Source organism: Myxine glutinosa, chromosome 12 (genome assembly GCF_964187855.1).
Source record: "Myxine glutinosa chromosome 12, kmMyxGlut1.1, whole genome shotgun sequence".
In the NCBI taxonomy this organism is placed as follows: Eukaryota; Metazoa; Chordata; class Myxini; order Myxiniformes; family Myxinidae; genus Myxine; species Myxine glutinosa.
Genome location: NC_136272.1, coordinates 102,586,708 through 102,602,416, shown reverse-complemented (window position 1 = coordinate 102,602,416; position 15,709 = coordinate 102,586,708). Strand labels below are relative to the sequence as shown.

The 15,709-nt window shown below is 43.8% G+C and overlaps 1 protein-coding gene across 8 annotated transcripts in view; it reads right to left on the bottom strand.

Annotated features, from left to right (window-relative positions):
* Nucleotides 1-15,709, bottom strand: part of PCM1 (pericentriolar material 1) — a 149,649-nt gene that overhangs the window by 120,561 nt on the left and 13,379 nt on the right. For all 8 annotated transcript variants that reach the window (XM_068132244.2, XM_078766142.1, XM_078766141.1 and 5 more), the window contains exons 7-8: nucleotides 4,490-4,664; nucleotides 4,235-4,344 (exon numbers count right to left, since the gene is read on the bottom strand). In XM_068132244.2, coding sequence (XP_067988345.2) covers nucleotides 4,235-4,344; nucleotides 4,490-4,664 — 285 coding nt within the window. The remainder of the gene's footprint in view (nucleotides 1-4,234; nucleotides 4,345-4,489; nucleotides 4,665-15,709) is intronic.

Genomic DNA, 15,709 nt, shown 5'->3' with positions numbered 1-15,709 from the left:
CACACGTGACCTTCGTTCGCCAACGTTCGCTCAGGACCTCGAAACAACTCTGCTTTCTTGTCCGACTCACTCGCTCCGCCTTCTTTTTTCTCCTCCTCTTCGTCGTCGTCCGGTTCCCGATCCGGTTTCCGGTTTCTTTTAACTCTAACTTTTTCACCTTTTGAAAACAGTTCATAAACAATAAACCTTTTGAAAACAATAATAGTACATGGAATCAAAAATGTTTACAGTGGATGAAAACCACCACAACGGAAGTGACGAATCCATAACAGTAGTGACATGGGCATTGAGGAAGTTAGGAGTGGAGGAATGGTTGATCAGAGTAGTGATGGCAATGTACAAAAGAGCGCGCACAGCTGTAAGGAAGAAGGACGGGAACAGTGGTGAGTTTGAGGTGAAGGTGGGAGTGCATCAGGGGGTCGGTACTAAGTCCACGACTATTTGTAGCTGTGATGGAGGTGCTGGCTCGGAACGTAAAAGAGGGTATACCGTGGGATTTGTTGTATGCAGATGATCTGGTGTTGATTGCAGAAAGTATGGATGGACTGAAGGAGAAGATGAACAAGTGGAAGGAATGTATGGAGACAAAAGGTCTAAAGGTGAATATCAGAAAAACGAAGGTGATGGCAAGTGGTAAAGCATGTGGTGAGGTGGAAAGAACTGGGAAGTGGCCCTGTGCTGTGCAGGAAGGGTGTCGGAGTGAACTCCATTCAATGTACAATGTGCGCTGAGTGGGTTCATCAAAAATGTAGTGGTTTGAGAGGGTCATTAACCAGTGTGGCAGCTAAATTCAAGTGTAAGGTGTGCACATGGAAGAAATGTTGAGTTGGATCTTGGAGATGGCGTGAAGCTGGAAGGTGTGAAAACATTCTGTTACCTAGGAGACATGCTGAATAGAGAAGGTGGATCAGACTCGGCAACGGTTGCTTGAGTGAGATGTGCATGGAAGAAGTTTCGGGAACTGAGTGGCGTGCTGACAAGGAGGGGAGTGTCGTTGAAGCTGAAGGGAAAGGTGTATACTGCATATGTGAGAAGTGTTATGATTTATGGGAGCGAGACATGGGTAATGAATGTAGAGCAGCAACAACGGCTGGAAAGGGCGGAAATGCGAATGGTTTGGTGGATGTGTGGAGTATCGTTGAGAGAGAGGAAAACAATTAATGAATTGCGAAAGATGATGGGAATAGAGCCTGTGATGGATGCTGTGACGAGAAACAGTTTGAGATGGTTTGGTCATGCATTGAGGAAGGATGAAAGTGACTGGTTGAGAAGAGTGATGGAAATGAATGTAGAAGAAAGACCGAGAAATTCTTGGCTAAAGATAGTCGAAGAAGAAATGCGGGCAAGGGGGTTAACAAGGGGAGATGCAGAAAATAGGGCAAAATGGAGAACATCGTCAGTGGGGACCGCAAGGCTAACCCCCGCTCTTGCAGGGAAAATGGCCTTAAAATGCCTGTTGTTGTTGTTTGTTGTTGAAGTGTGCGGCGTCACCATACCCAGATCAAAAGGGCTCTCTGAGGCCTTCAAAAAGAAGGTTATAGATGCCTGCGAGTATGGGAAGGGATTTAAAAAGATCTCCATACAATTTGAAATCAATCATTCGACTGTCCGGAAGATCATCTAAAAGTGGGGGAGATTCCAAACAACTGCCAACTTGTTCAGGCCAGGCCGCTCCAGCAAGTTCAGCCTGAGAGCAGACCGCAAGATGCTGAAAGAAGTCTCTAAGAACCCCAGAATGTCATCACGGGACCTACAGGTAGCTCTTGCCACTGTTGATGTCAAAGTGCACGAGTCTACCATTAGAAAGAGGCTGCACAAATTTGATCGACATGGCAGGTGTGCCAGGAGGAAACCTTTGATGTCCAGAAAGAACATCAGGGCAAGACTAAAGTTTGCCAATGAACACCTAGGCAAAGACCAGCACTTCTGGAACAATGTTCTCTGGACCGATGAGTCAAAGGTAGAGCTATTTGGCCACAGTACCAGAGGACATGTTTGGCAAAACCCAAAGACAGCATTTGACCACAAGAACCTGATACCAACTGTAAAGCATGGTGGTGGAAATATTATGGTTTGGGGCAGCTTTGCTGCAACAGGGCCTGGGCAGCTCACCATCATAGAATCCACTACGAATTCTTCATTGTACCAGAGGGTGCTTGAGGATAATGTGAGGCCATCTGTCAGAAAGTTGAAGCTCAACCGAAGGTGGACCTTGCAACATGACAATGACCCTAAACATACCAGTAAATCCACCAAGGAATGGCTGAAAAGAAAGAAATGGAGGGTGCTGGAATGACCAAGTCAAAGCCCGGATCTAAATCCCATCGAGATGTTGTGGGGGGATTTGAAATGAGCTGTGCATGGAAGAAACCCCTCAAACATCGCACAGCTGAAAGAATTCTGCACGGAGGAGTGGGCAAAAATTTCTCCCAGTCAATGTCAGAGACTGGTAGACAGTTATAAGAAACGCCTACTTGAGGTTGTTTCTGCAAAAGGGGGCAATACCACCTATTAGAGCCAAGGGTGTACTTACTTTTTCCACATGCGAATTTTGCATTTATGTTTATTTAAATTATACAATGGACTACAAAATGTAAATGTTTCATGGTATTTGTTCTATTAAATCACCTTTATCTATCAATATTGTTGAAATGAAGATCAAATAGCTGTATGTTGAAATATGTTGAAAAAGTCAAAACTTTACATGGGGTGTACTTACTTTTTCACGTGACTATGTTAACTAGGTCGGGATTAAAGTTAGTTTTCCCCAGTCTGATTGCTCCGTGGTTTTCCCTGCTTTTTTACAATTATAGCAAAGCCGGCCATAAAAACTCACGCTCGTTATAACAATAACAGTCCATTAACCCACCATAACCGGCAAAATTGCCGATAGAACATTCACGATCGGCAAATAAACCCCGCCTCACAGGTATCGTGGCCGATAGGCCACGCGCCCACGCCCCGAGCTTTGTCATTGGTCGAAAGGACGTGGGGTGTTTCGAGGGAGCTCGGCCGTTGGTCGGCGTGATGTCAGGGTGACGTCAGAGCGAGAAGGTTCAGAAAGGAAGAAGAAGACTCTTGCTCTCTTTCGGACTGGCTTTTGTCCCTGACGGTCGCTTTTTGGTCTCATGAGCACCTGCGAGGAGACTTTCCGGAGCTTTTGTGGAACTTTTGCGATCGTGAGGAGGAGCAATAAGGCGGCGGTTTGCGGGGCTCTTGGCATTTCGGACGGAGAGAGAGAGAGCAAAAAGAGAGCAGTCTTCACAGCTCGCTTGACGGCTCTGTCCCATATTTGGCACGAGAAGCGTTGGACTTGGCCACCCTGTACTGTCGACTTAATTCAACGATCTCGTTGAGCAAACTGAGTGCCGGCCGACTAAAACTAAAATAAACTATTTTATTTTGTCATTCCCCTGCTGTGCAATTGTGTCTGATGAAGAGGTCTCAAATTTGGATTTAGTTTTACCTCACCTTTCATTTTCATCACTTTCATTAAATTCTTGTGTTGCATTTTTTTTGTTGTGTGTTGTTTCTCCGTTTGTGAGTTTCGGGAATAAACCTGTATGGCTTCCATCTGAGGTAAACGCTTTGGTTCCCTCACTCGTGCACGACGGACCAACCGCCAGTTTCGGCTACTCGCCTCGGCATTAAGGACCGTTAAGGCTATTCGTCACCCAGCGGTTATAACCGCTGGGCTGACAAGACAATATTAAGCAAAAGCCATGTACGCTTGGAGCGGATTTAGTGGTACATGTAAACATTTCAACATAATGACACTTTTGGTCATGTCTGTTCAGCATCACAGTATTTTCAGGAATTATTAAGATATATTCATTTTGTGGTGAGAGCAATGGAAGAGGAGGGAAGGTAGAGGTGGTAATGGGCAGAGTTTGAAAGACAAAACAACAGTGATGGCCAAAGGATCAAGTAAGCCAATTTTTCAATAGCAGGTAAACTATATAGCTAAACATGTTGTTGATTGTAAAAAGGCAGTTTGCTGAAGATCTGAAAGGAATGATGCAATTAGTCAAAAGTCCGCAATCATCCATGACTGATAACTCTGGAAACAGAAGCTACTGATTACTGATTACTGACTGACTGACTACAGAAAATACTGATTGGTTATACAACGAGAAAAGTAATAAAAGAGGCACGGAGAAGATTACCGAAATAAATAAATTAATTTAAATTATTATGTGCATAAGTGGGATAGTTGACAAAAATAAAACCTTACCTTTGCATCTGGGTGTTTATTGTTGAACTTCTGCATCATTTCAGAAAGTTCTTCATGCAGTTCGGAGGTGAGGCTTCTTCCAGACACGCTGTCATTAGCATCTGTCAAAACTATATTTAAAGGAAACAAGAAAACACAATTTTTAAAAGCCTTTCGCAACAAGCTTTGTCTGAAGAGTAACAAAGCATCTTTCAATTGAAATAAATGCAGCAATTTAATAGTGTTATTAAACAATAATACGACTAAGAATCTTACGCAAATCATCCATGTCAACCATCGACTGCTCAGCTGTTTGCTGCAGAGACAATAGCAGTGCCTGCCGGTCTTCCAGCGCCTTCAACTGCTCCTGCTGCATCAGTAACTTGCGCAGCAATTCTCGTTCCTTCTTCAGGTTTCGCATCTCTTCACGCAGATTATGTTGCAACGGTCTCTATCAACAAAGGGGAGCACCAATAAAATCCTTTTCACAAAACAAACGTTTGCTCTGAAGGAATCAAATTACTTAGAGTATTTTAGTGCTAAAGGATTGGCCTTTAAAACCTACCCTTATGAAGGGGGATAGACATCTGTACAAACACACAAACTGACATTGTGTTCTATATGGTAGATGTCATGTACAAAATCATTATACCCTTGTTTGAGACATTCTGATTTAACATTTTTTGATAAATTATCAAGATAAGAACACAATAAAACCAAAATGATGGGTTTTACGTGTGCGGATGCCAAGGTATTTTGTTACATTTATATGTTGTTGGTATGGAAACTAAAGTGGGCACCACATCGCTACTTCATAAATTGTGCCACAATGTATTGTGTAACATTATGCCAAGTTTCAAGATTCCATGTCCATGAGAGGAGTGCTGGGGTCGTTTGCATCACTGACATGCCTGTTGCTTATGTTGGTTGATATGGAAACGCAAATTTCTCAGCTTGCACAGGTTTCCAGCAATGTCATCATGTAGATTATATGTCCTGAAACTCTAAAAAAAATTAACCATCAGGACAAATGTTTTACCTCGGGTTGCGGTACCCTTCGTTTTTGGTGGGGTCTGCTGCTGCACTATTAGAAAACAAGTATTATGACAACCCTAGACTAGAATAATCAAAATCAGTCACTAGAACTGCCCCTCAGCCTTCTTCTTCACCATTGCGTGCTGGTGATTTTCACTTTCCTGGTTCTTTTGTACACTATATTTCTTGAACTTGGTGCACTTGGTGTAAAACACGTTTTGCTTTCTTCCTCTCATATCCTCCTCCCTACACACTTGCAGAACATCAAGCCCCAATCTTCCTCATAACCAAGCCATGCAAACTCTCTCTCCCATTCCAACCAATAAATCCTAATCCTTTTCCCAACTTCATATTCCTTTTCGACCTGCTTCCTTTTTTCTGCTTGTTTATTTTTTCGGATCCGAGAAGTTTTGTAAGTAACGCCACATGATGGAAAACCGAAGTTAGGGTGCATCAAGCACCCAACTATTTTAAAAAAGATGTTGGATTGATCTGTCCCAAATTTTATTTTGTTCCAATCATAAAATAAAGTTGCTATGCAAAATTTGGTAAGGTTTGGACATCATCTTCTGGGTCCACCTCACCATTTCATATTTTGAGTCGGTGGGGACGGTGGTATCAGAGTTAGAAATTTGACACGCAGCTGTTTTGAGGCCCATAAATAAAAATGAAAGGATTGACTGATTGCTACATATAATAACTCTTTGTAAAGGTATTATTGTGCTCTGTAGCAATATATCATCATCATAGGGATAGGGATACAATTCATTTATATACAAATAGTCAAAATAATGATTTTTTTCAAAATATGGATATAAAGCTAAATGAAGAGTATTTTTAAAATATAATATATAAATTAAAGAATATCCTGAATGTTGTAGTCATCTTGTCTTTACAGAGATCTTTTAACTAGACAAGATGATTAAAACAATTATTAGGCTATACTCTAATAAAATTGGATAATTGATTTATTTGTTGTACATAATTATGAAATGACATTATTGTTACTAATACTACCTTTTTCTTTCAGATAAAACAATGGATGGCACAGTAAAGAAAGCATCTGTTGCAACAAGAGAGTCCACCAAGGTGTTTGGTCTTGGAAGTGCCATAACTGAACAAGATTCCCAGATCAATGGCACCAGACTTCCAACTTGTTTACAAGTACTACGTTGTTTCATGTGGCACACGGAAGATGGCAAACTTGAACGACGCTCTCGGTGGGAATCAGCAAAGCTTGTACTGCAGAAAGTGACACCATTTTATGGCAAGGCTAATATTCCTATCATCTCTGAACGCAAGGCTATTGAGAAAATTATCAAACTTGCAGATGATAATTCCAAGCTTAGATCAATCCCTATCAACCGAAGAACAACTCCAGCAAGCATCACAAAGGTGAATCAAATGGAGATGAAATTTATGGAGACATTTCCCTTGTGGCCCAATGATCCTAGTTCTCACATCAAGAATCCTGAAGACTTAGCATTCCTGGAATCTATGAAGACAGATCGCTGTGCAACATTTGGCTGCCAAGATAAACTGTTGGCAGATAAGATGCAGCGTAAAGTGAACCGCGAGGAAAAAGAATCAGAGAGGCGAGCAAGTATGGAGCTGGAGTTAAACATAAATACTACAACCACTGTGTATAATATTAGTGACAGTGATGAAGAAGTAACTCTTGGACCTTCAACAAGCACACCAACAACCTCAAGAAGTCATCATCGTTTAGTTAGACCTGGCACATCAGTTTTCATTCCACATGACATCCTGAAGAGGCCCAGTCTTGTTTCACTGGCAACAAGGATGAAGATGACACCAACCCAACGGGCTGCTTTCACAGAAGCTCTTATTGAAGAAACAAGAGTGGATGTAGCGAAGGTGTCAACATCATATGCTACAGCAGATAAATCAAGACGCAAAATTGGACAGCATATTGCTACTACCTGTAAGGACAAATGGATACCTCCGAAGCTTGCTACGTTGCACTGGGACTCAAAGCTGCTTCCATGCTTAACTAACCAAAACACTTTTGAAGAACGCCTGGCTGTGCTTTTGGGTTCTCAAACTGATATGAAGCTGCTGGGTGTTCCATCCTACAAGCCTGGAACAGACCGTAAATCTGGAGATATAATTGCTCAGCTGACTAATAACCTACTTGAATCATGGAACTGTCAAGAGAATGCTGTCAACTTGACATTTGACACAACTGCATCTAACACCGGCCACATCAGTGCAGCTTGTGTAACAATTCAACAACGGCTTAACAAAGCTCTTCTGTGGTCAGGCTGCAGACACCACATTGGTGAAGTCATTCTTACGCACATTTTTACTGATCTTAAAGTTGAAGCATCTAAGTCACCAGATATCTTCCTCTTCTCAAGGTTTCGCAAGAACTTTGAAATGTTTCCACACACATTCAATGAACCACTTTCACGATTTGATCCATCTCAACTAAATGAAGCAGCAACAAGTTTGACAAGTGACTAGCAAAATAATGTTCTCAGACTCTGTCACACCGAGCAATCTCTAAGACGTGATGATTATTTGGAATTTGTTGATCTGTGTACTGTATTCCTTGATGGTGAAGTAGCTGAACATCAAATAACCTTCAAGCGTCCTGGTGCACTGCATAAAGCCAGATGGATGGCGAAGCTCCTCTACTCAATCAAATTATGTCTCTTCGAAAAACAAATCGCTGATCTTCCAGCAGGTACAATTACCACAGAAAAACAAGTGCCAAAGATCAGAGAATTTGTCACGTTTGTCACTCTAGTATACAGCTCCTGGTGGATGACATGTACCTCTGTCCCCGATGCCCCATGGAATGACCTGCAGCTCATCTCCAAACTGAAACAGTATGAAGCTGTCAATGCTGGATGCTGGAATCTCAAGAAGTGCCCTGAAAGCCTTCAAACGACATCTCTGGTACCTCACAGAAGAGATGGTTCCACTTGCCTCTTCAGCTCAGTTGTTCCTCATGACCATCGCCGTGCTCTGGCAGACAGACTTCTGGAGGTTCAGCCAGATTTTCCAGTAACCAACCCACAAGGACGGTTTGGTACTGGGTTTGGAAAGCCCAGATTTCCTGATGACTTGACTGAGAAGACCACTCTGGCTGATTTTGTTGGACCAGATTCATGGTACCTATTTCATCATCTGAAGCTTGACTGGGCATTTCTAGTTACCGATGTTCAAGAATGGACTAACTCTGCAGCCTACCAGACATCATGGACTAATGTTGAAGCCTTGAATGTGGTGAATGACTCTGCAAAAAGGGGAGTTAAGCTTAGCTCTGACTTCCTTTCAGCAGCCAGAAGTGAAGACCACTACCAAAATGTGCTACAAGTTGTTGAGCACAACCGCAATGAGAAACCGAATCTTCGAAAGCGAGCAGCTCAAGACTAAACTGTCAGAAATATCCATGAAAACTACAGTATCTTTGTTTTGTTTCTATTTTCATGTTCATCCATAATCAGATGTACTCGTATTAAGATGATAAATGCTAAGATTGTGTATATATGATTCTACTGTAATAAAAATTATATCATTCTGGTATCTATAATACATATGATTATACCAATAAAATCATGATTTTGACTATTTGTGTATAAGTGAATTGTATCCCTATCCCTATGATGATTATATATTGCTACAGAGCACAATAATACCTTTCCAAAGAGCTATTGTATGTAGCAATCGGTCAATCCTTTCATTTTTATTTATGGGCCTCAAAACAGCTGCGTGTCAAATTTCTGACTCTGATACTACCGACTCAAAATCTAATTTGCTGAGGTGGACCCAGAAGATGATATCAAAACCTTACCAAATTTTGCATAGGAACTTTATTTTATGACTGGAACAAAATAAAATTGGGGACAGATTGTTTTCTTGACATAGGGGCGTTTGATGCACCCTAACCGAAGTGCACGTCTTCTCCGAGATTTAGTCTCAGCAACATGTGGTCATTAGAGCAGCACCGTGTGATCAAATGGGTCATTCCAGTCTCTCCTAAAATTAGACAGCCAATCAGAAGTTGTGCACTGTACACAGATCTTTGGCACTGCAATGACTGTACATTTGAGCAAGGCGCAATCACATGCCTGCACTGAATTCACGTTTTAGATCATTCAAGCATGCGGCCAACGATGTGATTGATGCATGCATATTGCATACTCGCAGCCTTGCTTATATATCCAGAGGTGGCATTAGGGGCATGCAAACCAAACTCGGTCTAGCACATGTGTTGGTGTGTGTTCCATTATCAATGAGCTTGTAGAGCGCTCGCTAAGTTGCTTCAGCACTCCAATGAAACGGTTGATAAGGGACGGCTGGCTTGGTAAGCGATAGCAAGCCGATTGGTAATGGGACACCCCTGGTGGGACATCAGCTTTTTGTGCGAGTTTGTGTTTACGGCTGGTGGTGTTGGGTGAGATTAGAGGGTTACTGTTCTTCTAATCACGTCAAATATTTTAAAATACATCTACAGGAGTGGTCAGGTGGGGAAAGGGGGAAATCACGTTATTCTTTATATTACTGCCAATTATTGTTGTTAATATTATTATTTTGCAATAAAGTACTATAATGTTAATATTATTATGCTATTATCAATATTCTTGTTATTACCTTTTCCATTTGAAGTGGCCGTAGAAAAATGCCACGATAAGGTGGTATGTCACTCAAGCTGCTACATATTAGACACCTTCTCAAGGCGGAAAACGCAATAAAACATGGGAATTCCTCGGGATGTTTTGCAGTCAAGTGAAGTCCAAAGCAACATAGGCTAACAACAACAACAACATGCATTTTAAGGCCATTTTCCCTGCAAGTGCGGGGGTTAGCCTTGCGGTCCCCATGACAATCTTCTCCATTTTGCCCTATTTTCTGCATCTCTCCTTGTTAACCCCCTTGCCCGCATTTCTTCTTCCACCATCTTTAGCCAAGTCTTTTTTGGTCTTCCCCATCCTCTACTTCCTTCTACATTCATTTCCATCACTCTTCTCAACCAGTCACTTTCATCCTTCCTCAACACATGACCAAACCATCTCAACCTGTTCCTCTTCACAGCATCAATCACAGGCTCTATTCCCATCATCTTTCGCAATTCATCATTTGTCTTCCTCTCTCTCAGCGCCAATCCGCACATCCACCGAACCATTCGCATTTCCACCCTTTCCAGCCTTCGTTGCTGCTCTACATTCATGAGCCATGTCTCACTGCACTCCCATAAATCATAACACTTCTCACACATGCAGCATACACCTTTCCCTTAAGCTTCAACGACACTCCCCTCCTCATCAGCACGCCACCCAGTTCCCGAAACTTCTTCAATGCACACCTCACTCTAGCAACCGTTGCCGAGTCTGATCCACGTTCTCCATTCAGCATGACTCCGAGATAGCAAAATGTTTTCACACCTTCCAGCTTCATGCCGTCTCCAAGATCCAACTTAACATTTCCTCCATCTGCAGCTCCCTCTGTGCACACCTTATATTTGAATGTAGCTGCCATACTGGTTAATGACCCTCTCAGACCACTACATTTTTGATGAACCCACTCAGCGCACATTGTACACTGAATGGAGTTCACTCCGACACCATTCCGACACACAGCACAGGGCCACTTCCCAGTTCTTTCCACCTCGCCACATGCTTTACCACTTGCCATCACCTTCGTCTTTCCGATAGTCACCTTCAGACCTTTTGTCTCCATACATTCCTTCCACGTGTTCATCTTTTCCTTCAGTCCATCCATACTATCCGCAATCAACACCAGATCATCTGCACACAACAACTCCCACGGTAAACCCTCCTTTACATTCTGAGCCAGCACCCCCATCACAGCTACAAATAGTAGTGGACTTAGTACCGACCCCTGATGCACTCCCACCTTCACCTCAAACTCACCACTGTTCCCGTCCTTACAGCTGTGCGCGCTCTTTTGTACATTGCCATCACAACTCTGATCAACCATTCCTCCACTTCTAACTTCCTCAATGCCCATGTCAATACTTTGCGTGGAACCCGATCGAATGCTTTCTCCAGATCAACAAACCCAAGAAACAACTTCTTCCTCTTCTCCATGTACTTCTCCTGCAACTGCCTCACAATGAAAAGCGCGTCTGTCGTTCCTCTTCCTGGCATGAATCCAAACTGCATTTCGTCGATCTTCACTTTCTTCCTTATCCTCCTCTCCAACACCCTTTCCAATACCTTCATTCCATGCTCCAATAACTTTATCGCTCGGTACGAGCCACACTCGAGGGTCACCTTTCCCCTTGTATAGAGGGACGAGGGTACTCAGTTCCCAATTCACTGGAATGCGGCCTTCTTTCACCACCAGATTACAGATCTCTGTCATTCTCTTCACACCCCAACTTCCCGCTGCCTTCAACATATCTCCCACAACTCCCGTCGGCCCTCCCGCTTTTCTACCCTTCATTGCTTTTATTGCTTCCTCAACTTCCTTCTCAGTTATCTTCTCTGCCGGTCCTAAAACTGGGTTACTCTCTATGTTGCCATCCCATTCATTCTCTGTATTCAACAGCATTTCCATATATCTTTTCCATCTTCCTATAATTCCATCTGGGTCGACAACGATTTGTCCCACTTCATCCTTCAAGCAACTCACCCCCATCACATCACACCTCTCTTTCGCTATCTGCTTTGCAATCCTGAATACTGCTTTCTGACCCTCTTCCAAATCCAAGCGTTCTCCGAACATTTTCCTACATGCCTCCTGCGCCTTTGCTACCTCTTTCTTTGCAGCCTTCCTGGCTGTCTTATAACTTTCATGCTCTGCTGTTTCTGCTCCCGTACCCTTCGCCTTCTGCCACTCCTTGAACTTCTTCCTCTTCTCGTCAATCCTCTTTCCAACTTCATCATCTCACCACCATGTTTCCGAGTGCCTCGGTGGTCCTTTTGTCCATCCACATACCTCACCAACGGCTCCCAACAGACTAGCTTTCATTGACATCCAACCACTTTCAAGCTCAACCACATCATCCTCGACCCCACTCAGCCTCTCTTTTAATGCCTCCCTTACTGTCACCTCTTTCAACCTCCACACCTTCATTCTCGGTTGGTACTTCACCCGCCGAGCTCTCCTCGCACCTTTCACCCTTACGTCGCAGACAACCAAGTGGTGCTGTGAAACAGCCTCCTCCCCCGGGATCACCTTTGTGTCCCGGAGGTGCCCCCTATCTTGCCTACGCACCATCAGGAAGTCAAAGGTTGTCGTCGACCCACCTGACGTGTTTGTAACAAGCATATTATCCTCTTTCTGGAACTGAGGATAACAAATCAACAAATCAGCTCCATCAGCAAACTCCAAAATCCTTTCACCTTCTCCATTTCTCACACCATATCCATAACCCCCATGAACTCCGTCAAAACCATCCATACTCCTTCCCACATGTCCATTTAGGTCTCCTCCTACCACAACAACTTCCTCATCTTTCACGTTTTCCATCAGCTTCTCTATCGCACACCAGAACTTGTCCTTCTCTTCATCGCTTCGACCAACCTGCGGAGCATATACCGAGATGACGTTCACCAAGAGCTTTCCAATCATCATTTTCACCATCATCAACCTATCACTCACTCTAGTCACACTCACCACACTGTCTACAAACTCCTCAGAAAACAGGACACCAACACCATTCACACCCTCCAGGCACCCTTGCCACACAAACTTGTATTTCTGTCCCTGCCTACCCTTCACCATTCTCACACCACTTCCCTTCCATCTAGTCTCTTGCACACAACATATGTCCACTCTTCTTCTGACCATTACTTCCACCACTTCTCCTGATCTCCCTGTCATTGTCCCTACATTCCATGTCCCAAACCTCAGAAACCGATCTCCACTTCGGGCTGTACCCTGCCCACATGTAGTTGTAATTGTCATGGTTCTCTTTTTTTTGATCCCGGACCTTTTGTCTCCATACATTCCTTCCACTTGTTCATCTTTTCCTTCAGTCCATCCATACTTTCCGCAATCAACACCAGATCATCTGCATACAACAACTCCCACGGTAAACCCTCCTTTACGTTCTGAGCCAGCACCTCCATCACAGCTACAAATAGTAGTGGACTTAGTACCGACCCCTGATGCACTCCCACCTTCACCTCAAACTCCCACCTTCACCTGCCCATATGTAGTTGTAATTGTCATTGTTCTCTTTTTGAGGCAATGTTTTTATGGCTGGATGCCCTTCCTGACACCAGCCCTCTCAGTCGCCTCTTACGACACGCAGGGATACGGTGTACCTATTCTAACCAGTGTACACACCGTACCCACCGGTCCAAGTCAATTCATGTAAAACTAAAAGCACAAGGATGGCCGAGTCGTCCTCCCAAATACATTACACATACAAGCTCCTCCACAAGCTTGAGATCACCATTGATAACAAAGAAAAGGTTCGTTTACACTGCACGTTAAGTAGCTAAGATGGCCAGGCGTACAGAATGTAAACGCAACACTTTCGAAGGTGATGATGCATGAAAGAAAATGCTTGATGCTTGATGAAATTAAAATGCTTGATGAAAATGCTTGGTGCACGAAAAAAAAACGATCAATAAACAATATTCCCAAATGGAGCACTCCCAAACACAAAGGGAAATCCAACTGAAAAACAAAGAGGTGTGATTTAGTGGGCACTTAGTCTTAAATCGGCTGGTGTATCTCGTCAGGAATCGTCAAAGATCGTCTGAGGCCCTGGCGCCTTTGCGCATGAAACACACTCCTTGGCGTGAAGTAGGCCTTCCACGTGAAGCGAATGGCCTTGGCGTGCAGCTCGCTCTTCCCAGCCGTGCTTGTCCTCATGATGTCTGCACGGAAACCACAGCTCTCCGTCCACGGTTCCCCTCCTCACGACCGACCCCAGCAAGACGTCAGAAGACGACCGCTCCTGATAGTCAGGCAGATAGGTGTAACAATTGTGGGTTTATACGTACAAGCATGAAATTTGGCACAGTCATAGATAATAGTCTAATGAATAATTCCAGATATGGACCCACCGCGAAAACGTCCTATGATAGCCGTGGCGGCCATTTTACAAATGGCGGCCATTGACCAGGCTCATGAGCAAAATAATGCTGCTGTGAAGAGTGACGGTGGTGCTGTTGGACTCACTCAAAATCCAAATGCTCTTAGAAGATGGATGGTGGCTGGGCCGGAACTGGTGAGAATGACTACCGAGTTTGAAGCATCCATGGAGGGAAGGAAAATAAGGATTAATCAAGAGACACGCCACCATGAGCAAACATATAGTTCACAGGTAATCTTTACTCAACATGTCAAACGTCTGGTTGAAGTAATAGAGGAAATGGGAAACCCCTTCCTAGAAGAGAGTACAGACTTGCTGCGGCTGGACACAAGAGACATTGCTGACCCAACTGTTGTTTCTACTGTTCAACAGGCTGAGGAGATAGGTAAGCAACAGTACAAGACCTTCGTAGCAGACCATCTACTGGAGCGAACCGTACCTCTTACTGAGCCAATAAAGAAGAATAAACTCCCATTGTTTAGTCGATCGTCTCCAAGAGAGAAATCCAAGACAAGTTTGCAAGTAACTTCGCTAAAGAGTGACTGCTCTTTATTCTCAAGACTCTACATTGCGTCTCAAACACGAGATGGTGATCTTGCAGAATTTTTCCGCCATGAAAACCAAGCATGTCCCCCGTCTTTATCTCAGCTTGGGAAGTTACGACTGGGAACCAAATCAGATCTATTGGTGTGTCTAGAGAGTTGCGCAGAGGTCAGAGGTGATGCTCCAAAACCAGATACTGACGTCACTATCCTTGACGGGGCAGTGTTGGTGAACGTTCTGAAACCAGTTGCTGCCAAAACCTTTGGTGATTATGCGCTGAAAGTATTCTTGCCACACATACAAGGTCACTTGCAAAGAGCCTGTCGTGTGGATATAGTCTGGGACCAGTACCGTGACAACAGCCTGAAATCTCAAGCCAGGGACAAACGTGGGAAAGGCATTCGAAGGAGAGTTGACGGATCCACTGTTCTTTCAGGAAATTGGCAGCAGTTCCTGAGAATTGATGCAAACAAAACAGAACTGTTTGCCTTCTTGACAAAACACATCACACATCTTGTATCAGATAAGCAGATAGTCACCACGGATGGTTCAGATGTGACGTGCATTCCCGCACGCGACACCAGTCATCTTGCCCCATGATGTGACCATGAGGAGGCTGATACACGAATGATGATACATCTCGCGGATGCAGTCCGTGATGGATTTCAGAAAATTCTTCTGCGTACGGTGGATACAAATATAGTGGTATTGGCTGTGGCAGCAACAACCAAACTCAAAATCCAGGAGCTTTGGGTGGCCTTTGGGACAGGCCAGCACTTCAGGTATATTCCAGCACATGAAATTGCAGCATTCCTCGGACCAGATAAGTCACAGGCCCTCCCGATGTTCCATGCATACACAGGGTGTGACAC